A 26,897-nucleotide genomic window follows, 5' to 3' on the forward strand; every position below is an offset into this window, starting at 1 on the left:
TCCCCCCACATCTTAGTGTCGTCAGCAAATTTGAGCAGGGTGCTTTTTACCCCCTCGTCCAAGTCGCTGATGAAGATGTTGAACAGCGTGGGCCTGAGGACCGAGCCCTGCGGGACCCCACTGCCCACATCCCTCCAGGTAGAAAATGACCCATCCACCACCGCCCTCTGGGTGCGGCCCTCCCGCCAGTTGGCGACACATCTGACTGTGTGGGTGTGTACACCACAGCCCCCCAGTTTCTTAATGAGAACAGGGTGAGAGACAGTGTCGAAGGCCTCCCAAAAGTCCAGGAAGACAATGTCCACCATGGCACCTGCGTCCAAGGCTTTTGTGACCTGGTTATAGAAGGCCACCAGGTTGGTCTGACAGGACCTTCCTCGAATGAACCCACGTTGGTTGCCCCTAAGCATAACCTGCCCCGCTGGTCCCTCGTGAACGTGCACCAGGATAATTCGCTCAAAAAGCTTGCCCAGGATCCAGGTAAAACAAACTGGCCTATAGTTTCCCGGGTCCTCCTTCCTCCCCTTTTTGAAGATGGGAACCACGCTGGCCTCTTCCAGTCCTCTGGCACCACACCAGAGCACCATGAGTGCTCGTACAGCCGTGCCAGGGGTCCCGCAATGACCGCAGCCAATTCCCTCAGCGCTCGGGGGTGGAGATCGTCTGGACCCGCTGATTTGAATACGTCCGGACCCTCCTGACTAGAAGTTTCCTGACTAGATCCTCACTAACCCTTGGCCCAGGTGCACCTCCCCTGGGGCCTGAGAGAGGCCCATAGGAGGGGTGGCTGTTCCAGTCCCTGCTCAGGAAAATGGAGGCAAAGAAGTCGTTAAATAGGTTAGCTTTGTTATCTGATGTGATGACCAAATTTCCTAGCATGTCCTGTATTTAAAAAAGGACTTCTTATTGTCCTTGATCCGGGTCGCTAGGCCCAGTCCCATCTCCGCCTTGGCCTTCCTGACCCCCCTCTGCAGCCCCGAGCAACCGCAGTACAATCCTCCCTGGGGATGGCCCCTCCCTGCCATTGGGGGTGCCCCTCCCTGTTAGCTAGGAGACGTTCCCGGATGCATTTGGTGAGCCATGAGTACTGCGTCCAGTTCTGGGCTTTTGCGCCCTCCTGCTCCCTTTGATCCGTGTTGGGATTACCTCCCTTTGGGCTTGGAGTATCGTCTCCTTAAGGAGCGACCACTCTTCTTGGACACCCGACTCCCCTCCCCTCCCCTCCGGGACCTCAGTGCCTCCTCGACTATTCTCCTTAGCTCATTGAAGTCCGCCCTCCTGAAGTCCAGGGCTGCTGCCTTGCTGCCGGCCTTTGCTACCTTGCTCTGGATGGTGAATCCCAGCAGGTGGTAATTGCTGCCACCCAGGTGGTCGAGCACCCGCAGCCCTCGCACCAGGTTGTTGCCCATGGCCAGCACCAGGTCCAACAAGGTGTCTCCCCGGTGGGGCTGTGCACCTCCTGGGTTAGACGGAGGTCCTGGATTTGGGCTAGGAACCTACTTGAGGAGTCAGACCTGGCTGACTGCTTCCCAGCAGATGTCTGGAAAGTTCAGGTCTCCCATGACGACCACATCCTTGGACCCAACTACCTCTGTGAGCTGACTTAAGAATTCCTGGTCTCGCTCTTCCCCTTGGTTGGGTGGTCTGTAGTAGCCCCCCATGGTTAAGTCTCTTTCCCCCGACCCCCTTGTATTCTAACCCAGAGCATTTCAGAGTGCCCCTCCTCTGACTCTGCTACCTGGTGAGGATGTGTATTCCTCCTTAATGTAGAGCACCACCTCCCACCTTTCCTCCCTGTCCTGTCCCTCCTGTACAGCCCATAGCCCTTGATATTCACCGCCCAGTCATGTGTTGGGTCCCACCACGTTTCAGTGAGCCCCACTATGTCGGGGTTGGTGTCAGCTAGCAGAAGGGTGAGTTCCTCCTGCTTGTTTCCCATACTACGAGCGTTTGTGTAGAGGCATTTGAGGCCTCCTGAGGATTTTAAAGGTCCTGGTGCACCAGCAGCCTCTCTCTGATCCCAGGATCTCCTTGCTCTGGGATTTCTAAAACTGCATATACAGTCTTTAGACACCTGTGGGGCTTTGGGCAAGGGGAGAGGCTCCCTGATCTCAGGGTCCCAGTGGGGAAGTCCAATGGTTTCCAGCTGCAGGAGTCACTTGACTGCCCCTGTCCAGCACTTGCGAATGAAATCTGCGCCCCAGGCTCCTTTCTAGCAGTGGCCTAATTGGGAACTGATTCCCCAGTCACAAGAATTGCCCCTCCTGACATGCGGCATGTCTGGAGGCATGGTTGTTGGGATTAGGGATCAGATCCCATCATGCCTTTAAATGAAAATTTGCTGTCCCCCTTTTAGTTGCAAACAAAACAGGCTAGGCCATGAAGCTCTTTGAAAGTGAGGTCACGTAGTTTGGTGTGACAGAGGTGGGAGACCTGGTTAAAAGGAATGACCCAGGAAAAGAGCCTTTGCAATATTGTTAGTTTATTCTGTGTCTATTGCCCTAATGTAATGTTGGTCAAGAGTATTAGGGGAATTGCAGATCGTAAGTAAATTGGTGAAACCTGCAGTGAGCATGCTTCCTCCATAGGTCTTGCAGAGAAACTTGCTTCAGGTCACACAGGGTGTCAGTGGCAGGGCAAGAAATCAAACCTGGGTCTCCTGGCTTCCAGGCTAGTGGTTTTTTTTCCAGTGGACCGTCTCTGAAGAGAGAGTGAAATGGCATTGGTCAAAGCCAGGAAGGAGCTTGTTGCAGCAATTCAAGGTGTGATGTGATCACAGCTGAATGCGTTGCGTGGTGGATGAATGGGAAAGGCTGCATCTTGAACGATGCACAGAAAGAATCAGCAAGAATCAGGTGGAGGGTTGATGTGCAGACCTGGCAAGAGGTGGAGTTGAAAATGATGCCCAGGTAATGGGCCTCAATAACTGGCAGGATGGGGGTGTTTCAGATCCCCCAGACAATGAATTTAATTCACTCTTCGTGCCTATGATATACATACAACACACTTGAGAACCTTTGCATTTGTATCCTATCTGAACCAATTTTCTGGGTGAACCAACTGACTTGTTGTTTTTCTCCTCTGTTCTTTCAGATTTTCTATTTTGTACATACCTTGTTTTGTATATACTGTATATGATGACTTCGGTGGGCAGTGAACGTACCCGGGGCACTCGGGACAAGACGCAGATTTCAACCACACAGCCAACACAACCACAGAAACAAGTAGTACAGGTACGTGCTGCATAGCCTCTCTGCAGGTTGAGTAAGATTACAGTTGATATCCAATCTATAGCTTGGTAAAGGCTGAGAGTGGGAGCACGAAGAGAAGCCTTGCTTCGGTGTAGAGAATGTGTCTGATTGCTCATGTTTTCATGCTTTTGGGGTACTGAGCAAAACTGCCTGCTGGCTGGGCCCCTGGGATCCACACTAATCTTGTTCTTCAGGAGATTGGTCTCTACCCTGGTGCCATGATTTTGGCCTGAGATATTCTGACATCCTCACAAACTTTAGCTCTTTCAAATGTGAGACTTGTGATGCTAAAGGGTCTCTGGTTACTCTTAGCACCCCCAGTAGGTGGTAATAGCTTTTCTCAGTGACTGAGATGAGTGTCTGCAGCAGGACCCAGAAAGTCTGCCGCTCATGAGCAAATGCCCCCCAAACCACAGGCAATCCAGAAAGTTTTCGGAGAGTGCTGGGGACAATTTCCTGGTGCAAGTGTTGGAGAGGCCAACTGGGGGCCGTGCTCTTCTTGACATGTTGTTCACAAACAGGGAAGAATTGGTGGGGAATGTAGTAGTGGATGGCAGCTTGGGCAGCAGTGACCATGAGATGATTGAGTTCAGGATCCTGAGGAAAGGAAGGAAGGAGAGCAGCAGAGTAAGGATCCTGGACTTGAGAAAAGCTGCCTTGGACTCGCTCAGCAAACTGATGGACAGGATCTCCTGGGAAGCCAGTCTGAGGAGGAGAGTAGTCCAGGAGAGCTGGCTGCACTTCAGAGAAACTTTATTGAGGGTACAGGAACAAACCATCCTGAATGTGCAGCAAGACTAGCAAGTACGGCAGAAGACCAGTTTGGCTTAGCTGAAAACTTCGTCAGTAAACTCAGTCACAAAAAGGAAGTTTGTAAGAAGTGGAAACTGGGACAGCTTGGGCATGTAGGGATGAAGTCCATAAGACCAAAGTGCAATTGTAGAATCATAGAATTATAGAAAATGAGCGTTGAAGGGACCTTGGGTGGTCACATCTAGTCCATCCCCCTGCTCAAAGCAGGACCAGCCCCAACTACATCATCCCAGCCAAGGCTTTGTTGACCTGGGTCTTAGAAACCTACAAGGATGGAGATTCCACCACCTCTTTAAGTAACCTGTTCTGCTACTTCACCACCCTACTAGTGGGAGAGTTTTTCCCAATATCCAACCTCAGCCACCTTTGCTGCAGCTTGAGCCCATTGCTCCTTGTTCTGTCATCTGCCCCCACTAAGAACAGTCCAGCTCCATCCTCTTTGCACCACCCCCCTGCAGGGAGTTGAAGACTGCTAATCAATCCCCCTCAATCTTTTCTACAAACTCAATAAGACCAGTTTCCTCAGCCTCTCTCCACAAGTCATTGCTCTCTTCTGGACTCTCTCCAGTGTGTCCACATCCTTTCTGTAATGAGGGGCCCGAAACTGGACACAGGACTGCAGAGGTGGTCTCACCAGTGCTGAATAGAGGGGAATAATTGCTTCCCTTGATCTGCTGGTAATGCTTCTACTAATGCAAGAGCTGGAGCTAGCAAGAGATGTGAAGAGTAATAAGAAACATATCTGCAAGTATGTCAGCCACAAGAGGAGGATCAGGGAAAGTGAGGGTCCTTTACTAAATGGGGGAGGAAACCTAGTGACAAGAGGATGCAGAAAAGGCTGAAGTGCTCGGTGCCTTTTTCACCTCAGTCTTCACAGGCAGGGTCAGCTCCCAGATTACTGCACTGGGGAGCACAATTTGGGGAGGTGAGCAGCCAACTGTGGCAAAAGAACAAGTTTAGGGACTATTGAGAAAAGCAGGACACTCAAAAGTCCATGGTGCTGGATGGGATGCACCCAAGGGTGCTGAGGGAGTTGGTCTGTGTGATTGCAGAGCCATTGGCCATCATCTTTGAAAACTCATGGTGATTGGGAGAGGTCCTGGACCATTAGAAAAGGGCAAATATAGTGCCCATCTTAAGAAAGGGAAGGAGGATCCAGGGAAGTATAGACTAGTCAGCCTCATCTCAGTCCTGGGAAAAATCATGGAGCAGATCTTTGAAGAATCCATTTCTAAGTACTTAGAAGGAGGTGATAAGGAACAGTCAGTATAGATTCACCAAGGGCAAGTCATGCCCGATCAACCTGATTGCCTTCTGTAATAAGATGACAGGCTCTGTGGATGTAGGGAGACCAGTGGGTGTGACATACCTTGACTTCAAGGCTTTTGATGTGGTCTCCCACAACTTTCTTGCAAGCAAGCTAAGAATGTATGAGTTGGATGAGGGGACTGTAATGTGGATAGAAAACGGGCTGGATCATCACATTCAAAGGGTAGTAGTCAATGGATCACTGTCTGGTCAGTAGCTGGTATCAAGTAGAGTGCCCCAGGGGTCAGTCCTGGGCCCGGTTTTGTTCACTATTTTTATCTGTGACCTGGGAGATAAGGTGGAGTGTGCCCTCAAGCAGATTTGCTGATGACACCAAGCTGAGGGAGTGGATACGCAGAAGGGCAGGGCTAGGCTTCAGAGAGACCTTGACAGATAGGAGGATTGGACCAAAAGAAACCTCATGAAGTTCAATAAGGACAAGTGCAAAGTCTTTCACTTAAGGGGGAACAATTCTGTGCACTGAGCCAGTTGGTCCCCAGCCTGTACAAGTAGCAGCTCTGCAGAAAAGGACCTGGGGGTGACAGTGGACAATAAGCTGAACAGGGTCAGCAGTGTGCCCTTATTGCGAAGAAGGCTACCGGCATCCTGAGCTGCATTGGTAGGAGCGTTGCCAAGAGATCCAGGGCAGTGACTCTTTCCCTTTTATCGGCACTGGGAAGGCCACATCTGGAGTCCTGTGTCCAGTTTTGGGCACATTGGAGAGAGTCCAGCAGAGGCCAGTGAAAATGGTTAGGGAGCTGGGGGACAGGACTAGTGAGGAGAGGCTGAGGGAACTGGACTGATTTAGTTTGCAGAAGAGAGGATGGAGCTGGACTGTTCTCAGTGGGGGAGATAACAGAACAAGGAGCAATGGGCTCAAGTTGCAGCCAGAGAAATTGAAATTTAGATGATAAGAAAAACTTTAAGGGTGGCAAAGCACTGGAACAGGTTACCCAGAGAGGTGATGGAGTCCCCATCCTTGGAGGTCTTTAAGACCTCGGGTAGACAAAGTCTTGGCTGGGGTGATGTAGTTGGGGCTGGTCCTGCTTTGAGCAGGGGGTTGGACTAGATGTGACCTCCTCATGTCCCTTCCCACCCTGATTTTCTTTGATTCTGTGACTAATCCTGTTGAATGTGGAGTGTCCTTGCAAGAAGTGAAGCAAGGAAGATGGCCCAGTGGATGTTTTTAAAGCAGCATATTTTCAGTTAGTGAGGCTGATGCTGATGACTGAAGGACTTGGACCATTTCCCTGTTGTTTTGGACCTCAACAACATTCCTTGGGATTGGAGGAAAGAGAAATTAAGCACCAAGAAATTAAGTGACCAAGATGTCCAAAATGACTGCAGACCTGCCAGCTCCTGCTGTTCTCCATGCTGGATGCTTCTGGAAAACTTCACCGTGTTGTAGGAGTTGTTCCCCATTTCTGCTGGGCAGATGGGAGCCTCTTTCTCTTAATGGGCCTGTTTGCCTGGAAATGCAGTGGACTAAACCGGCTCATGGAGAAAGGATGCCTATGTCAATACTTGGGTTGACTTGTAATATGGAGAGGCTGAATCCTGCCTATTATGTTTAGTTTATAATCTCAAGTTTCCCTTTTCTCATCTGCATTCCCTAGTTTGTTCAGATGGGTGGCTTGCATTAACATGCTGACTCTTGGAAGTGGTTTTTACTCAGAGCAGTTGTGTTTTTATAACTGAACAGCTGGGCTTAGAGTAAGTCCTTCTGAGGTTTTCCTGTCTTGTGGCCAAATTCTTCTTTTCTCCCCTTGCATAAAATGGTGCTAGTTTGGTCAGTTGAAAAGCTGCTTATTTAAGAACTGTCTGTTCTGTTCTCTCTGTATACTGCTCTTGAATGCTTTCTTCAGATTGATATTTTTCTCTGGAAGTGTTTACAAGCCAAAAGAAACGCATAGTACTTCACTATCTGGTCACCATTTATTCATTTTTCCAAATCTACGTTTGTTTGCTGTCAACCTAGATGCTCCTCAAACACCTGCAATTTTCATGCTGATTTTAATTTCACTTTTCATTTGTCCCTGGACCACAGTAAAACTAATGTGCCATTCTCATGTTTCTTCTGTCCCTGTTCTTGTTGCTTAATTTTGTGTTTTTGGCATACCGATGTTTGTCTTTTGGCAGCTGTAGATGGATTCAAGAGGATTTTTAACTATTTACTGATTATTGCTGCAAAGATGAGGTGTTCTGCATGGATGCTGAGGACCTGTTTCAACATGTTAACATTTTCTGAATCATGGTTATCATGAAAGTACTGTTTTTGTGGGCTAATACAAAGCTAACTATAGAGAGGGGTTGTAGCTGTGACAGTCCAAGGAATATGAGAGAAGCAAGATTTTTTGACAAGATCTTTTATTGAACTTTTTTTGTTTTTGTAGCTGAGAGGACTGATATACAAGGTTTGGGGCACAAAATGTCCTTCCACAGATATGAGAGATTGTCTATCAGCTCTCTCAAATATAAAGTTTGTTTGACTTCTGTGCTGCATTCCCCCAAAAGGCTTACAGTGGCTTACATTGCCAGTTATTAAAAACAGATAAAAAGGTCTTACACCAATTCCAAAAAAGTTGGTCCAGTAATCTAGAGAGGTGGCACTTAACCATTAAAGGTGAGACAGATGGCCACTGGAAATCATAGAAAATTAGGGTTGGTAGGGACCTCAGGAGGTCATATAGTCCAGGGGTGGGCAATTATTTTGGCTGGAAGGCCACTTAATGAGTTTTGGTGAGCTGTCGAGGGCCGCAAGGGTAGCTCTGTCCCTTGACAGGTGCCCTGCCCCCGGTTGTCATCTTGGGACTGGAAGTCCCGCACCCAAACCTCTGACCTTTGCCACCAGAAGTCCTTCTTCTTGCCCCTGAAAGTACTGCTTTTGGGAAGAGGGTTTGCCATCTTGGAACCGGAAAAGAAACAAATTATATACTAAAAATCAAACATCAGCAACAGCACATTTGAATTTTATTTTATAAAAAAATGTTGTCCTGACTTGTGCATGTTTGCACTGTATATACAGAGGTGATTGCATAATAGCTCAAAATGAACTCCTACTCTTGTATATTGTTGTGGGAGGAAGTGGTCAGCATTCACCCCAGCCCCACAACAGCCCAGCGCCTGCATGCTGTGCAGCATGTCCCCACCACTGCCAACAGCACCCAGCCCTGCCCCGCACCCATTCCAGACTACCCCTTGCCAGAGCGGACCAGCTGGGACATGTGCGCACAGCCCCGGCCCTCCCTGCACCTACTTTACACGCCCTGCCTGTGGCACATCCTGCTGCCCCGTGGGCACGCAGCAGGGCTGGGCCTCCTCTGTGGCTGGACTGCCATTTGAGGCAGCTCAGATGGCAGCGGCTCCTTCCGGCTGCCGCTGCCTCTGGCCCCAGCTGCACAGTACTGGCAGGGACCTGCGTGCACAGTGCCACCACACACGTGCTCTGGGTTTGCATGGCCAGGCTTAGCAGCAGCGGCAACAGATGGAAACTTGCTCAGCATGGGTTGAAGAGCAGCCCCTCGCCACTGCCAGGCTGTTCGTGCTGCAGCTCTTTGGAGCCCATGCCGGGCTGCCCTGCGGGCGCTCTGTGCTGCCACTGCTGCACCACTGGGCAGTCTGGAGACAGTGGTGATGGCGGCAGAGACACAGGGCAGCCTGGGCGGCTGCAGCAGGAAGGACCTGGCAGAGGGGAGGAGACCACTTTCCCCCCACGCTGAGCAACGGTTTCTGTCCAGTGCTGTTGCTGCTCAGCCTGGGTGGGCGAGTCTGGAGCGAGCGTAGGTCAGGGCGGGTTGGGGCTGTGCACATGGGTCTCTGCTGGTACCGGAGGGCTGGAGCCGCCACTGCCTGGGTTGCCTAGAAAGGTAGTTCAGCCGTGGACTCGCCCCAGCCCCGGTGTGTGCCCGGGGGCGGCAGGACGCACCACTGCCAGATGGTGCCTGGGCCAGGTGGTACCAAGGGACCTACCGTAACCCAGACAAAGCCCCTCCATGGGCCGCATGCTGTATTTTACCCACCCCTGATCTAGTCCAACCCCCTGCTCAAAGAAGAATCAGCCCCAACTCAATTATTCCACTAAGGGGTTTGTCTAGCTGGGCCTTAAAAACCTGCCAGGATGAAGTTTCCACTCTCTCTTTAGGTAACCCCCCAGGTCCTTTTTGCAGAGCTGTTGCTTACCCAGTTGGTCCCAGCCTGTCCCAATGCATGGGATTGTTGTGTCCCAAGTGCAGGACTTTGCACTTATCCTGTGTGTGTGTAGGTGTGTGTTTGTATAGATGTGTGTATGTATAGGCACTATTAATTCCAAATCAGTGCATCTTCACTGCTGGTCATCTGGCAGTGATCTAACAGTGGTAAAATGCTTGAACCCTGTCTACACTACAGATAAGGGGTTTGACACTTAATGGTGTTTGGGCTGTTGGAAATTTACAAGTCAGAAAAATCCTAGTGTGGGCAAAGCTTTTACATATGCAAGTGGACTGGAGATACCCGTCATATATTATATTATATTCCAAAAATAATATTTTCTCTTTGCCTTCTAATAGTGCATTTAGTTCTTAAAAAATATTAAGGAATTATTGCGAGTTAACCTTCATAGCTTGCTGCTTCTTTCCAATATGCAATCCTCTCTGTGCATGGATGCCATTATTTGCTGATTGCTATCTAAATAGTTTTTCACTGGCATGTTAGTGACAAGGTCTGTAGTAACTGGGAAATAGCAGGTGCCTCAGTATGACAGGGGTACTGCACTACTAGATAAGCCTGAGCAACTGGGCTTTATTTTACATGACTCTGTCTCTAAAAATATTAGTAGACTTGTAAGAACTATTTTTAACAGTTTCTTGGATTTTGTTAGATGCGTATGTGCTAGTCTTCTAATCTGAATATCATGTATTTTAATTAAGGCGGCGTGGTCTGTTACATTGCACGTGGGACTGGGAGTTAAGAACTCCTGAATACTTTCATTCCTGACACTGATGGAGGTTGTGAGAAAATGTTATGCATAGCACCTTGAAAATGCAAAGTACAATGCGCTAAGTACTGCATGAACCAGCCGCGATTGTCCTGGAACTTGACTTCGCATCGTTGCAAGTGACACTTTCCTCAAGGAATTGGGACAGCTGCAGCGACTGCTCGGTACAGCAGCAGCTGAGAGAGAGATCTGTTGAGAGCAATTTTTAGACTCTCCTCAATGTTTAGACTTGTCACAGAAGTGATAGCTTTCTCCCCTTTTGAAGCTTGTTTTTGCGGTAAACTCCTAACAGCATAGTCTTTTTCATGGAAGTAGTGACTGACTCAGGCTCTCAAAGAGTGGGACTCTGCTGTGAATCCTTTCTGAAGATGGTTTTCCAGTCCTAAGATTCAACATCAGCAGTAGGCTTTTGCTTATGTTCTTCCATTGATAACTAAGGTTCCTTTTTTACTAAGAAGTCTTTCTTGATGCATCAGCATATGACGGGGATCCCAGTCCTATCTCAGTTATTGTCTCCAGCAGGTTGCAATGATCATTTTAGGGAAGCAGTAGCATAAGGCCAGCAGGTAAAATGTGGTCTTGCAGTCCTCTTCTGCCTTCCTCTGGAGGTGCTGCTTGCAGAGCGAGGAGATCCCCGACTGCCATGTGATCTATCAAACTTTAGCCCTGCGTGATGGAAGCCACTAGTGTCTTAGGGCTGCTCATCTGTTTGTAAAAAAGACAGGCATCTACAATTTGCTTTGTGTTATGCTTGATTCAGTGTGGCTCTTAAGGCATCTGACAAGTTGCCAGTCTGGTTCTGTTGTCCAGGGCACCAAATGTTCCACCAATTGTAACAGCTGTTGACAAATATTTTGAGGCAAAGGAAGCAAGTACTAGCTTACAAGGGGGTAAAAAAAAAAAGGGAGGTAGTTCAAGTGAAACCTTAAAAGATTATGTTTATAGCACCGTCCAGATGCCTGGTAGCAACGCTGAAGAGCTGTAAGTAGATGGGACAATGAAAGGACCAGAGGTGAGGTTATTTTAAAACCTGTAACACCACTGTTTTTCCTTGTGAAGCCATTTGTGACATAGATGTGTAGCAGGTACAACTAGGTACAATTTGGGTGAAGGCCAGGACTTGCCAAGAGGTGTTATTCTGTTACTAGGTCAGGGCTTTTCTACGTGATTACCTTGAACTATGTTCCCTGATGGTCATGGGTATTGAGTAGAGAGGTTTACTTCTGTCACACTAAAACCACTGATTTTAAAGACAGTCTGATGAGGCCTGCTTTTATTTTATTCGCCATGTAACCTCAAAGTCTGTTTTCCTCTTTAAAATCTAGGAAGCAAAAATGGTGTCTGTTGGGAGTGACAGAGATGCAAGTGTTTTGTGTTTTATGGGTAACTTTTCTGTAACTCCTTGAGAACCTTACTGGATATTTGCATGTTTCAGGCAACAGCGGAACAGATTCGCCTTGCTCAGATGATCTATGATAAGAACGATGCAGATTTTGAAGATAAAGTGAAACAAGTATGTTTTTCATGTTACTGCTGACACATTGGTTTTATATGCCATTTCATTCTAGTCCTTGATGCCTGTGTTTTGCTCTCGCTTTTGACAGCTTCAGACAAATTGCTCCCTCCTCAAACTGTATCCTTCAGTCTTCTACCCAACCCTTTAAGTCCAGTGTGTGTGGGAAGAGAGTGGGAGAAAAGGCCTTGCAGGGTTCCTGCTGGAGAAGCAAATTCCAGAACACAGGATCCCACCTGGAAAATGCTTTGTCTGTAATCTCCCATTTTAAACCAACCCAACTGCATCCACTGATCACAGCTATGGCTGTATTGACAAGGTGGTGGGGAAGGGGGTGGTCTTCCAGGTGGACACATTTTGGAAGATATGGGGCTTTGTTAATTGGAGCCACCCCTTGCAGCTTCACTCAGAAAGGGAAGCACCTGCTCATACAGATTTTGGAGCACAGACGTCACAGCCTGCTATGTTAGCAGATAGGTGCCATATGCACAAGTGTCTAGATGCTCCAAAGCTGTAGCACTGTGTAGCCTAATTTCAATGCAGCAAACTCATTTCACAAGAAACATTCACATTGCACATGGGTAAAACAGTATTCTGGCCTGCATCTAGAGCAGTCCACATACAACAAGCCATTCAAACTGCAGAACCCTGCCAGGAATCCCAGCCCTAGGCATATTTTCCTGGCCGCTTGTCCTATTCTGCCATTGCTTTGCTGAAATTGTCAGGGTTAAGCCTCAGGGCTTCTCAATGTATGAAAATTTACCACCTTAGTTGTGCTTGTGGAGTCACCCTAGTATAACTCCTCATATGAACACTCATACATTTGGACTCAAAGTGACTATTTCTGGTTTGGTTTAAACCATTACTAAAGTGACATCACCTAGAACAGAAAGAGGCATTCTTACACCATGAAGAGTGTCCCCTTTGGGCAGGGGGCTGGACTCGATGATCTCCCGAGGTCCCTTCCAGCCCTAATGTCTATGAAAATCTATGAAAGAGGGTATCTGACATAATGTTAGCAGTATACTTTATGCTGACAGATTTCCCTATATAGATCATCTTTTAGCCAGCAAACCCAGGTTCACACCCTGGTCTCCTAAGATATGGTGTTCCTTCAGTGACTTGCTAGTACTTCATAATCCATAGGATAAAGAATGTATTCAGCTTCTTTGCATATGCACTCAGGAAGCATTTATCACCTGTGTAAACCAAGTTTGCTAATACCTTGGCTGCTTTTCAGGAAAAGTGCAAGTTTAAACAGCTTAAAGGTGAACTGAAGCCTTATTTAAAATAATAATAATAAAAAAAAAAAAGCCAACAACCCTGAGCTCCTAGGTCATTAAGACCATGCCTAGGCTTAATGCTACAAATCACTGCATTATGAAAGCAAGCTGCTTTGCATGAATTCCTTTCCTACATCCATGCCAAGATTTTGGGTGCACGTACTTAGCCTTCTGATTATCCAGATATAGCTGATAACATAGCTGACATCCAAGGCAGAACTGTGAGCTGAATTCTTTATACTGCTGGGTCTGTTTGTGATGTTATCCCTAGCTCCAGTGTGTTGCTTTTGGGGATACACTTCAAGTGAAGACAGCAGCCTTCAGCTGGGGCTGAATGTGGCAGTCCACCTGCTTGGTGGGATGGGTCAGAGTGATTGTTTTATATCTGTTCCCTTGCTTTCAGGGCCACTTCTTAGTTTTCATTTATAAAGCCCAGTTTGTCTTTAAATGTAATTCTTTCTTTTTCCTGCATTCTTTCCGTTCCTGATTTCTGCATTTTAATAACTGAGCTTAGTGATCAAAGTAGTGGATGAGTGTGGGTCAGAATCTGTGTTCCTCTGTAAGGTTATATAATGCATCCTTTTAGCTTTTGTGAATCTTTTGGATGAAGAAAGAAATAGGATTTCAAAACTTTTCATAGGGAGGTCTGTATCACGTACCTGCACGGTAACTTTTGCATATGTGATATTCCTGGTACATTTGCCTGTAAATTTCAAACTTAATAAAAATCAGAGAAATCCAGAAATGTGAGCTCAGATCTTGGCAAATGTCAGGTCTTTTAGGTCACCATTTAGAAGAAGCTTGTGTTTTTGTCCTAATGGATATAAAATTGAGGTGACTTTTAGGGGTGAAACAATTTTAACTGAAATGCTGTGTTTAAGGCATAGCTTGCTTGCTTTCTGGATATTTGCAGTTGCACTAATTCTTGCCTGTTTTCATCTAATAATGACTTTGAACATGTCTGTACTTTTTTTTCTTTTTTTTTTTTTTTACCAGCTGATGGAAGTGACGGGGAAGAACCAGGATGAGTGCATAGTGGCACTACATGATTGTAATGGGGATGTGAACAGAGCAATCAACATCTTGCTGGAAGGAAGTTCAGACACAGTAAGGATTTGTCTGTGAATGAAATTGCTTACTTCTGTTTTGGTGCTTGCCCCACTTCGTAGGAGTGGGCTGGTGGTAAACTCAAGCACTTGATCTCAAGAACCTGTGCCCGCTCTCTTCTCTCTTGCCAGTGCCCCTTCAGAGAAAAATGAAGGCATACACACGTCTTGGAAATCAAATTAAGCTTTAAAAAATGTTATCCTGTTGCTTTCTTGCTGAGTTGGGCATGTAACACTTCCATTCCTCTTGCATTTGGGAGTTGATGACAAATTCAGTCATACTTGGTGCTGCTTTGTCTGTAGTCAGTATGAAGTCTCAGGCTCATGGAGATGATCCAGGGTAAGAAATGTTGTTTTTGCCTTGGATGTCAAATTTCATTAGCAAGGGTGGCAGCCACATGGATAAATTGTACATCTCCATAGATCCGTATTATACCTTGCAGGTTTAAAATTCAGATAAGGTCCCTGTCCCAAGGAGTTTATCAAAACTCAGATAATGCCACAGCAGGACATGGCAGATAGCTCACTGCTCGTTTCATTAATATGCTCATGAGAATGGACCCTTCCTACAGAAGAAAGCATGGGCATCTTTAAACCTATATTTAATATATGGTATTGCTGTGGTTGAAGTGGTTTCTGGGAAGCTGTTTCATAAATTTTATAAAATGTATATAACATGGGACAGTCTGCTCCTCTTCTCTGCTTACTGAAGATGGAAACTTGGACTTCACTTACTTTCTAAACCCAAATCCATTCCTTTATCCCCTGAGCTTTATCAGTGCTAAGATGTATGAGTCTGCTGAGTGCAGAAGTTTTCTGGCTTCAGTATCTGAAGTACAGGGAGCATCGCAGATCACGATCCTTTTCTAGTTCAAAGGAAATTCTTAAGTAGATAACAGGTTATACTTTGTCTGTGTTTTTGTTTTAAGTGTGGAGATCCTCTGAAGCAGAGGTGTGCTTGCTGCACAAATGGTGGCTTTAATCGGTTCCAGTAGAAATCAGCTTTCTTTGAATAAGTTTCTTCGGTTTCTATCTTGTTTATGTTTTTTAGCAGTCTTGGTGTTCAAGTTGAAAATACTTCCCTTGATAATACAATACAAATAGTGAAATCTATTTAACACATTATTAATTATTAACACATTATTTCCTTGTTAGTGAATTGTCTTTACTAATTTGGAAAACTTTTTCTGAGCTGGTTGTCTGCAAGTTAGAAACAGTATAACCGGCACTCTGATTTACACAGCAGAGCCCTTTTATCATGGGGGAGCCCCTCCAAACATGTCATTTACCATGGTGGGGATGCAGACCAGTCAGTGATGGGCGAAGTGCGAGCTTTCATCATGTATCATCAAGCAGTGCTCTGAAGTCTTTTGTTGAAAGACATTACAGGATGGGCATTGTCGAGCAGTTCTAATTTTCTGTGTGTTCTACACGTATATGTAGAATTACAGTGCTTTAGAGGCTTGAAGTCAAGAAAGCAGAAAAAGGAGGAAAAACATGAGAAGGTTTCTATATCATGGGAAAGTGGTGAAATACTTGTCTCTCATGGTGGTGTTCCTCATTTTTTTTCTGGGAGGATTTTGGGCTGCCAGATGCTAAGAATAGGCACCCTGTTGGGCCACCCTACCCCATCTCGGTTTTCTGCAACGAGATCTGAAGTGCTGGTGGCAGTGGTACCGATTGTGGGAGCTGACGTCTAGTGTTAAGGTTCCTGCTCATCCCCTATTCTGCGGCTTAACCTTGGTTCTTTTTTCTACTGTGTTTTTTGCTTGGGGGGAGCGAGAATTAAAAGGAAATACTCAATGTGGCTGAGAAGGCAGTAAAGCAGGGGAAAATGGTTCATAGTTCAATTGGTAGTCCTTTCAGCATTGTCAGTAAACCTCTTTGCTTTCTCAGTCTCGAGCCTCCATACAGCGTGGGGGACGTCTGGGACTGTTTCATTGGCGTTCCCCACCTCCAGCAGTATTGATGATCTTTTCTGGGGGCATTGAAGCCTGTAGAGAAAGTGGGGCATACTTCTGCATGCCGAACTGTTTAGTTGAATGTATTACTTTCATCAGCCCCTCTCTCTCTGTCATGCCCGACTAGTTGCTTTATTGGCTACAGTGTGAGTGGGTCCTTCAAACTATCCATCCTCCCACCTAAGATAAGACCAGCAATTTCATCAAAGAAGGCCTTGGTTGTTGCACTGCTTTTTCAAGGTCAGGCATGCAGCTGCTTTGGACAGTGTCAGTTGAAAACTTTGGTTACTTAGCTGACTGTGGTTGGTAATGATGTGTTTTATCACTGGCTCGCCTCCTCTGAAATCTCACCTGCCAATGGGAAGCGTAAGTGTCTGCTTTGGAGGACATTCCTGGAGGAAGTCGGGTTTCTGTCCTCGCTGATTTGCCTCGATACCACTAAATAGCTTAATGAATCCCCCTCACCCCAGTAGTTATTTGAAAAACTTTTTATTTGTGGAGATCAAGGGCCTGATGTATCCATTGCTCCTATAGTCATTGCTTAACCCTCAGCAACACTTGGGCAGCTGCTTTAGGAATTATTTCCTCCCCTGGTAGAGACTTCACCAGAATTGGTGAGAAGAAAGTAAGGATCAGTTTTAAGTCGACTCTGCAGTAGCCCCCGTTTCCAGGACCACATCTCTCTTTCCCTGCTTGGGGGACATCACCTCCTAGGGCTCCATAGAAAGAATGGAAAGCCACCTTCCAAAGCTATGCCCAGCTTGTCTTGAGACCAAAACCAAGAGCACTGCTTGGAGAGGAGCCTTGTGTGGCCCTGCCTGCTCCTTGACACGCTAGTTTGAGATGGTGGTGTGCAAGGTGGAGATGTGTACCTGACTGGCTCTAACCTGAGCCTGCCCCACTGCCTAGTTTTGTGACTCTGGAGGTGATACAGAAATAATCTAAAGGGCCCTGGGAGTTTGTTGTGAACTAATTTCTTGTCACTCTTGTACATGTCTTCTATCTTGGCACCCTAATGGCAACACTTTTTGAGACCCAGCCCATCTTAATTAAACCCTTAAGGACTAATTCTTGGGTTCTCTGCATTTTCTTGGTGATGCATTTAAAACTCTTTGAGGATTTCAGCATCTAACATCTTTTCATCTTGCCATCACACTTGCAACCCTATGGCAATTCTCCTGCATTGGGTGGGAATCAAGTTTTGCACTGTGAATGAACTAATATCCCTTACATGCCATACAATATCCTGTTTGAGCAACTCTGAATTCAGGTTCTTGCTGTGCTTCACCTAAATTGGCCCTGTAATATGTCAGACTTTTTCATCCACAGCTAAATTGAGTTGTAATTCCCCCCAACACACACATTTTTTGCACATGCTGCTCAGGAGAGAGAGGACAGGACTTAAGTTACTGGCAGCCAAACTTTGCCTTTGTTGTGTTTGGTGGAAGTGCATGTGTTGAGGTTACTTCTATCCTGAATCCAGATAGTTGTTAACTTTGCCTTCATTTGTAAATTCCCTGCCTGTTTATATGTGGTCTGTCTAGACAGGATGCTGTTAGAGGCAAGGGACTATGTTCTCTCAAGTAGGTAAAGTGCCAAGCATGTTCATATTGTGCTAATAACAATTATTTTCTTCCCTTTAACTATGGCATTATGGCCTAATTAGACAATTGCATAATGTATTATCCATTGCTATACTCTCCTGAACAGATTCTGTTAGTTGTTTCCTTTTCAACTCCTGCAGATGTTGCATAAGGCTGGATGTGAATCCTGTGTGCATGCTAATGACCTTTGTAGTTTAAAAGCAGAGGTGTGATGTTCAGGCTTAGATCTCTGGTCTTCCTTGGATTTTCCTTGGACTGCCTGCTCATGCCCATTGATCGTTTGCTCCCTTGTCAGGGCCAGACACAGGCATGGGCGAACCGGGTAGCTGCCCCCCAGGGCCTGGACAGAAAGGGGGCCCCAAACTAGTGAAGATAATGACAATGATTATTATTATTATCTTCCTCTCTGGTGAAGGGGGACCTGATGCTAAAAGTTTGCCCAGGGCTGCCAAGAGTCAGGTACAGTTCTGTCCCGTGTGTGTGGGGTACACATTCTCCCCTTCGCTATTCGAGGGAGGTTCAGCACTATGCTTGCTTCTCAGGCAGACGTACAGAAACTGTTGACGGAACAGTCTGCTTCTTGGCAGGCCTTTTATATTAAAAAAAAAAATAATGTTGTGTAAACAGGTTTATTTAAAGCAGCTTTACAGCCACCAGGATTTGAGATGCCAAATGTATCTGCTGCCTGTTTTTTCATGGGAAGCCACTCTTGACAAAAGCAGTAGACCCTAATTCTCTCCTCAACGTGCAGTTGATTTGGCGTTCTCCTTCCTGCCTGGTACTTTACCATCTTTAAAGCCTTGTGGAATTGTGAAAATATCCATTTGTCTATAAACTGGGGGTTGGGGCAGAGACTTTTGCAGAGCACCCCTGCTCGTTGCTGCTTCACCTGTGGTGTTTAATGCTTTTTCTCCAAAATAGACTTCCTGGGAGACTGTCGGGGGCAAGAAGAAAAGCCTTGGAAAGGAGAGTTCAGAAAACAAAGAAAACAGAGAAAAACGTGGGGACAGAGAAGTGAGCCGTGGACGGGGAAGCTCCAACAGACGAGGAAGAGGCGGCAGCCGTGGCCGAGAGTGTAAGCAGAGACGCTTCGATTTTAAACGCTCAACTTGCTTTTTCTTTTCCTTCTAGCTGAAATTCTCTCAGCTCAGAGAGGAGAGGATTTAATGGGAACAAGTCAGCAGAGCATCAGCACGACTGACTTATCACTACATTTATTTTTTTTTTTAGGCTGCAAGTGTGTTCAGTGCTGCTACGTGTCTTGGTTTCAGGGCATTCTATTTTTGGTTTCTTTCACAGGCAAATTGAATGCATTTAAACCCTTTCTGCCTCTTTTTGATTTCTTGATCCTTTGTGAGTTGCTCTTTGGCAATTGGGTTTGGAATGGAGCCTTTGTAAGACTGTGTTAATAGAGCAAATACGTCACTGCAGAGCTGATGCATTTTCTGTATGTTCTTTTTAATGAAAAAATACCCAATTTTTACTCCCACTTGGGAGAGTGGGAGTGCTTGGGGGTGGTATGCATTCTGTGGCATATTTTACCCCCTAAGGGAAAATGAAAAGGCCATGATGTATCCTAGGGTTTTATTATGAGTGCACACTTGCACAAAAGATGAGCTTCTCCATAAATAGAAAGGGTTCCTTGTGAACTTAACATCATTGAAATGGCCATAGTGTATTCCAGGGGAGAAATCCAAATATTTTTAAATGTAAGAGGACTAACTCACTGCCAACAGTGTTTCCACAGCTTAGATGGTAATTAATTAGGCCACCATTGTGTTCTCCCCCATGATCTCTGACCCATTTCTTAAATTGCTCATAGTCCCTGTGTTTAATGGAGGGATGCCAAACTCACTCGGGCCCCCCATGCCACATCTGGTCTGCCGGGCTCCCCACTGGCTGGACCTGGATTTGCCTCTGGCAGTAGGGGTTGCTGGTGTCACGGAGCTGCTGGGGTTAATGAAATGGGGCTGCTGAAATGCCCCAACTGGGCTCTGCACCCCAGATTTTGGCAGCGGGTCCCGGTTCTTCCCAGAGCCCCGTGCACTGGATGACATCCTTGACCCCTGGTTTTGTTGGAAGCTGCTTAGACAATAGCGTGAGGTGTAAGAACCCGTGGGGAGAAAGGAAGTAGCCAGATGCTGGTTCATCACTAAACAGCAAGATGATAGAAGGTAAATATTAATGAGATTGCCAACTGCACATAGAACAAACAGGGTAATGTCATTCACCAAAACAAAGTGCAGCCCAGAATTTGTTTTGTGAGAGGCAGATGTTCCTTGGCCACCAGATTTTAGCCTGTGTTCTGAAACTGGAATTGGGGATTTTGAGATGGGGTCTAGGTTCTGAGACATGCTCTCCCCACGACCCCTACATGCACTTCAGTCAGGTCTCAGTTGCAATTCTGTGAATCCAAGTTGTGCAGTGCACAGCTTCACTTGAGCAGTAGCAAATGTTAGGACAAATGCTGAAAGTTGTTGCTTTTCTTCAGGGAGCCTTCCTTTGGATTGCAGCTGGCTTTTCAGCGCATCCAGCCAGAGGTTTTTCACAAAACATATAGAGCTTTTCTTAAAATCTGTTTGACAGATGTTAAATATAAAGACTCTGTGGGTGTTCGAGGCAAAAGCAGTACAAGAAAGGAGCCTTTGCCTACCCTTGTGTCTCTTGGTTCTTTTACGGGGACAACCATAATATGAGCAGTAGAGGCACAACTCAAACTGTAGTGCCTGTGTCCAAAGAAAGGCAAAGCCATGGATTTATCCTTTAGCTAGTAGGCAGTGTGTGGGGAGGGGTTGCATGGGTCTGGCTGGCTCAGAATGAATTACTCCTGGGGCTTCTGCTACAGCAGGATCTCACCTGTCTGCCACTTTACCCAATGCAGGGCTCTAGTCTAAAACCTTCCAACTTGGGTGCCTAAAGTTAGCACCCAAATCCAAGTGTAAGATACTTCCACAGTGTCCTTGTGTGGCAGCTCGCTTCCGTTGTCTGGAGCAAACTTAGTTTTCTTTTTAGATATTCAAGTATAGAAACTGTTAGCTACACAAACCAGTACTCTCCCTTCTCTCCAAAAACTACAAAACAAGGTTTTCAAAATAGTTATTGGTGCAGAGGAAATAAATAGGGACTTAGTGTTTACTACCTGTTGCAATACTAGAACTAAAGGAAATAAAATTAAATTATTAGGTAGTAGGTTTAAAACTAACAAAAGGAAGGTTTTTCCCCCTCACAAATCACATAATTAATTTGTGGAACTCATTGCTGCAAGATATTGTGGAGGCTAATTGGTTAACCCAATTCAAAAAGGGGATTGGACAGATTCTTGAAGGAAAGATCCATCAGTAGGTATTGAATATGGGAGACAGGTGTGCAGATGGAAAACCTGAACTTTCCAAATCTGATTACTTAAAGTTGCAATGCAGGAGAAACAGGGGTGGAAGATTCTCCCCAAAACTTTCCCAGTCCCCGCCTAGGCATCTTACACTCTGTCACTGTGAGAGAGAGGATACTGGTTAGATGGATCTATGAAAATCCGTACGTTCTTAATCTTTACAGATATTCAAATAAAATGCCATTCCTTGACTGTGTTCTGGTTTTTTGTCCCCAGTTAGAGCAGAAGAGAATGGAGTGGACAACAGTCAAGGAGACAGGCCTTCGGACCGTGGCAAGCGTGGCCGTGGGAGAGGTAAGGATGAGTTGCTGGTCTGTTCCTGTTGGTGCTTGTGCTTTGACAAAATGATAACAGGTCATTTTTATATTTGTTAATGACGAGGTACTTGAAAAGCACAGCTTGTGCCATTTGATTCCATCAGAATTTAAGCCAGAACTAATTTGGTTCCTGTTAAATGGCTGGCTTCAAAGTGACTTGAACAGTGTGCACAAGCCTGTTTGGCATGTTCAGATGCAAACTAATGTGTTCAAGATCTGCCAGTTACCCCAGGCATATGCAGTTATCGGGATACAAGCACTAAATAACCTGCTGGTTTAGGGCAGCAGTTCTCAATCTTTTGCACCTTACATCCCACCAACCATTTTGTCAAAAACCCCTGGTCCCACCATGATAAAAACAAAACCCTACTTTTCCAGGAAATGTATTTTCACATTTTCATACACTTTAGTATTATATTAATCATTAATGGAAATGTTTAAGGATGTTAAAGGACCCACCTACATGACCTTTGCATCCCACTGGTTGCATTCCCTAAGCACTGGTTTAGGGAATGTCACTGCCTCCCCACTGCCCTCAAAGGTCAGGTTTGAAGGTGTTGCTGTGGAGTTGCTGAGTGTGCAGCTGTGATGTCTAAGGCAGTCCAGGGCTCTTCCCTTAGAAATCGTGGTTGGAGTGCAGCTTGGTGAGTGGATTCTCCCAGTAATGCCCATAGCATTATCTCTGCTTTGTATCTTCTTGGGAGCACTGTGCTTCTCAGGTTTTCTTTCTATGAGCAGGCAGGGAAGATAACATGGTAGGGCTGCAGTAGAGGGAGCCAGAGGAAGGCAGGAGGGTTAAGAGGTATATAGGGGAGGAGTCTGGAGATCAGGCAAAGGGGTAGATTTATAGAGGACTTGAAGATCAAAGGGAGTCTGAATTTTCTAGGGTTGTGCAGGGTAGGAGGACTTCGAGTGGACATGGGAAGTACTGGTATCTCATGGGTTGGAAGAGAAATGTCTGTTACGACAGTATCTTTCTTAACAGCAGTGCTAATAAAAGCAATACATAGCATACCGCTCATTTCATAGGCACAGAATATTTTCACAGTAATCTCTATCCCTGGCATAATAGCTGTTAATAATCGCTTGTTCAAAGACGCATGATAGTAACAGTTAATCTGTAGTCAACCCTGCTCCTTAGAGAAGTAGAAGGAAATTAGGGCACGTGGTTTCCAGAGCAGTGTACAGACATAACTAGGTTGTGCATATAAATTGGCAAAAAGCAGGCAAGGTTTCATAGTTTGTAGGGTCGGAAGGGACCTGAGCAGATCATGTAGTCGAACCCCTGCCATGGCAGGAAAGAATACTGGGGTCAAATGACCCCAGCAAGATGTTCATCTAACCTCCTCTTAAACACCCCCGGAGCCTGCACCACTTCTCTTGGAAGCTGGTTCCAGACCCTAGCCGCCCTGACAGTGAAGTACCGCCTCCTGACATCTAACCTAAACCTACCCTCTGTCAGCTTGTGACCGTTATTCCTGGTCACTCCTGGCGGTGCTCGGGGGGAACAGGGACTCCCCCAGTGCCTGCTGGTCCCTTCTGACTAGTTTATAACAGGCCACAAGATCCCCTCAGCCTTCTCTTTTGGAGGCTGAACAGGTTCAGGTCCCGCAGCCTCTCCTCATAGGGCCTGCCCTGCTGCCCCCTGATCATGCAAGTGACCTCCTCTGGACCCTCTCCATGCTGTCCACATCCCTCCTGCAGTGCGGTGCCCAGAACTGGACGCAGTCCTCCAGCTGTGGCCTGACCAGTGCTGCATAGAGGGGGAGGATCACCTCCTTGGACCTGCTCGAGATGCATCTGTGGATGCAGGACAAGGTGCGGTTGGCCTTCCTGACCGCCTCTCCACACTGCCGGCCCACGTTCATCTTGGAGTCAATGATGACCCCCAGATCCCTTTCCGCCTCCGTGCTGATAAGAGGGGAGTTCCCCAGCCTGTAGGTGTGGTGCCGGTTGTTCCTCCCGAGGTGCATCACCTTGCACTTGTCTGTGTTGAAACCCATCCTATTCTTGTCCGTCCACCCCTGTAACCTGTCTAGGTCTGATTGTAGCCTGTTGCATCCTTCCAATGTGCCCACGTCCCCCCACATCTTAATGTCATCAGCAAATTTGAGCAGGTGCTTTTTACTCACTCATCCAAATCACTGATGAAGATGTTGAACAGTCCGGGCCCGAGGACCGAGCCCTGCGGGACCCCACTGCCCACGTCCTTCCAGGTTGAGAAGGACCCATCCGCTACCACCCTCTGGGTGCGGCCCTCCAGCCAGTTGGCGACCCATCTGACTGTGTGGGTGTCTACACCTCAGCCCCCAGTTTCTTAATGAGAACGGGGTGAGAGACAGTGTCAAAAGCCTTCCGGAAGCCCAGGAAGACTATATCCACTGCTACCCCTGCGTCTAATGATCTGGTGATCTGATCGTAAAAGGCCACCAGGTTGGTCTGACAGGACCTGCCACTGATGAGCCCGTGTTGGTTGCCCCTAAGCATGCAGTCTCCTGCTGGCCCCTCCTGGATGTGTGCCAGCATAATTTTCTCAAACAGCTTGCCTAGGATCAAGGTGAGACTAACCGGGCTATAGTTTCCTGGGTCCTCCTTCCTGCCTTTTTTGAAGATGGGGACCACGTTGGCCCTCTTCCAGTCCTCTGGTACCTCACCAGAGCACCACGAGTGCTCGTAAAGCCGTGCCAGGGGACTTGCAATGACCTCGTCCAGTTCCTTTAGAACTCTAGGGTGGAGCTCATCCGGGCCGGCTGACTTGAATGGATAAATGTGTATGGATAAAGGTACCTGTGCAGAGTAGGATGTGTTGTTACAATTTCAGTAAAAGCCGGCTGGTGGTACTCCGGACCAGGGGTATGTTACAAATTAACATGCATTAAAATAGTATTACTGGACACCATTTTTAGACAAACTAGGGAATATATGCATGAATAACCACAATATTAATTAGATCTTATAGATTCCTATTGAAATCTCTGCATTTATCATGTGAATTTTCAGGGGAATTATCATGGGACTCTTCAGCCTGGAAAAGCGCAGGCTCAGGGGGGATCTGGTGGCCACCTGTAAGATTATCAGGGGAGTTCACCAGGATCTGGGGGAACATTTGTTCACCAGAGCGCCCTAAGGGGTGAGAAGGTCAAACGGTCACAAACTCTTCCATAACAGTTTCAGGCTGGACATAAGGAAGAACTTCTTTACTGTCTGGGTCCCCAGGGTTTGGAATAGACTGCTGCCAGAGGTGGTTCAAGCACCTACTTTGAATGTTCTCAAGAGACATTTGGATGTTTATCTTGCTGGGATCCTATGATCCCTGCTGACTTCCTGCCCCTGGGGCAGGGGGCTGGACTCAATGATTTTCTGGGGTCCCTTCCAGCCTGAATGTCTATGAATTGTGTAGGTGTTGCACACCTAAGTGTGCTCATACTTCATGGTCTCCCTAGAAGGATCTCATGTGACCCTAGTAGAGAATCACTTGTCTAGACCCTAAGGCAACACTGAGAATGAATGTAGTATGGATGTGTAGATAGGTACTGTACCTTTCTCAGTCTGAGACATTTAATAATCGTTAACATGCAACTAGCAGACCTCCCACACACAAGGGGTGGCCTCAGCCAAGCAGGGTTCGCTGTTTTGGTTTGTATGGTCCTTGTATATCTAACAAGTACTGTACGCTGAATATTTGCCTACAGGTACTAACTTAATGAGTGGTCACCTGTAGTTCTCAAGTATCCATGATAAACTGCCCATATGTCCTCAAAATCATTTTAAAGGGGGAAAAATTACCAATTACATTTTACGAAGGTAGTTTGTGAAACTGCTGGCACTGCTCACCATTGTAGACTTCCCTCCTTCACTGATAGGTCTTCCTGGATCTCTCCTTCCTGGTATATTAGTAGTATTCCTGCCAGCATGGTGCAATAAAAACTGCCTTCCTGCTGCTATCTTAAGTCAAGGGAGTCAAAACCAAGCATAAAGTTGCTCTCTCAATAGAGAGCAAATTGGTTCTTTGCGATCAGCCCAGATCCTTCATTTCATGTAATCCTGTAATAACAGTACTGAAAGGCATCTTGCACAGCACTTCTGATGCACTTGTCATGTTGGAATGTAGGCAGCTGATGCAGATTTGAGGGTCAGTTAATGTCTGAACAATGCAGTCCGTCTCTCCCTCTGTATGTAAGTTACCTTCTCGGGCTGCAGTAGTCTTACTGGCTCTTCTTTTAAGGGAAGACTGCTGGGCCATCATATTACTTCTTCATAGGGGAGTAATGTCTTTTAAAGGGATAATGCTGATCACAGAAAGTGGCATAGCTCCTTACAGAATACCCTTTGCACTGGCTATTTCTCCCTCAGAGCTGTTGACTGTCTCATTATAATCTAGGGGAGCTGCTGTGATCAACGCTGTGACATTTCCTCTAACAATATGCACTGCACATGTTGATAGGTTTACAGTATACAACTAGTGCTGGTTGGTGTACTGGCATGTAAGAGAGGGGTTTTGGAGCAGATTTGCATTGCTGGCTGATTAGTAGAAAGCAAAAGCACATCACAGGGTATGTGTTATGATGTAGCCCAGCTGGAGTGGTGCTGCTGCTCAGCCCTTAATCTTTGCTTGATAAGCAGGGACATAATCTATGGCTTGGAATGGAGTCAAGGAATGAAGCAACAACTTAGCAGGGCTGTCAGTCTTCATCTGATCTTCAAGCCTGAGGTTCTTTGAATAAATTTAATTTAGCTCTAAGTAGCATTATAGTACTACTAGACATTACTACTTTGCAACTACTTCCTGACTGAGTTATAACAAGCAGTGTTGATGAAAGATAAATATTTGTCATTATGTGTATTTTAGGGCAGTGGAGCTCACCCTTTTGGCCCTGTGGGCCAGATGAATAGCCTGGAGCTGTCTGCAGGCCAGACTGGACTCTGGAGCCCAGTGCTGCCCACCCCCATGCACTGGGATTGGGTCCCGGAGTGCTGGAACCACACCCTGCACACTGGAATTGGGTTATGTGGGCTTGGCATTGCCCTCTCCCAGCCCCTGAGCTCCAGGACTGGGGTTTGGGATGCTGACACTGCTGCCTTCTGCTCCCTCATGCCAAGATTGGGTCCTGGGGGCCTGGCACCAGCCCCTGTGCTCCAGGATCGGGCCCTAGGGTGCAGCCCTGTATGCTGTGATTGGGCATTGGATCCTGCACGCAGGGCCTGGGACTTGCCCTGGGTCCAGAGATTAGGCAGTCCAGGAATGATGCCATTTCTCTCCTGCTGCCAAATTTCCAGATGCATAGGGAGCCCGATGGGCCAGATGACATGGTGCAATGGGCTGCATCTGGCCTGTGGGCCTGAGTTTGAGCACTCCCATTTTAGGGGATTGGGTGCAT

At 46.7% G+C, this 26,897-nt stretch overlaps 1 protein-coding gene across 7 annotated transcripts in view; it reads left to right on the plus strand.

Moving 5' to 3' along the window:
* The window catches only part of UBAP2 (ubiquitin associated protein 2), a 124,950-nt gene that overhangs the window by 27,696 nt on the left and 70,357 nt on the right, over positions 1–26,897 (plus strand). For all 7 annotated transcript variants that reach the window (XM_090037601.1, XM_090037603.1, XM_090037600.1 and 4 more), the window contains exons 2-6: positions 3,094–3,233; positions 11,783–11,860; positions 14,140–14,250; positions 18,736–18,889; positions 21,419–21,496. In XM_090037601.1, coding sequence (XP_089893727.1) covers positions 3,135–3,233; positions 11,783–11,860; positions 14,140–14,250; positions 18,736–18,889; positions 21,419–21,496 — 520 coding nt within the window. In that variant the 5' untranslated portion in view covers positions 3,094–3,134. The remainder of the gene's footprint in view (positions 1–3,093; positions 3,234–11,782; positions 11,861–14,139; positions 14,251–18,735; positions 18,890–21,418; positions 21,497–26,897) is intronic.

Source organism: Crocodylus siamensis, chromosome 3, assembly GCF_052110815.1.
Source record: "Crocodylus siamensis isolate JL-2025a chromosome 3, ASM5211081v1, whole genome shotgun sequence".
In the NCBI taxonomy this organism is placed as follows: domain Eukaryota; kingdom Metazoa; phylum Chordata; order Crocodylia; family Crocodylidae; genus Crocodylus; species Crocodylus siamensis.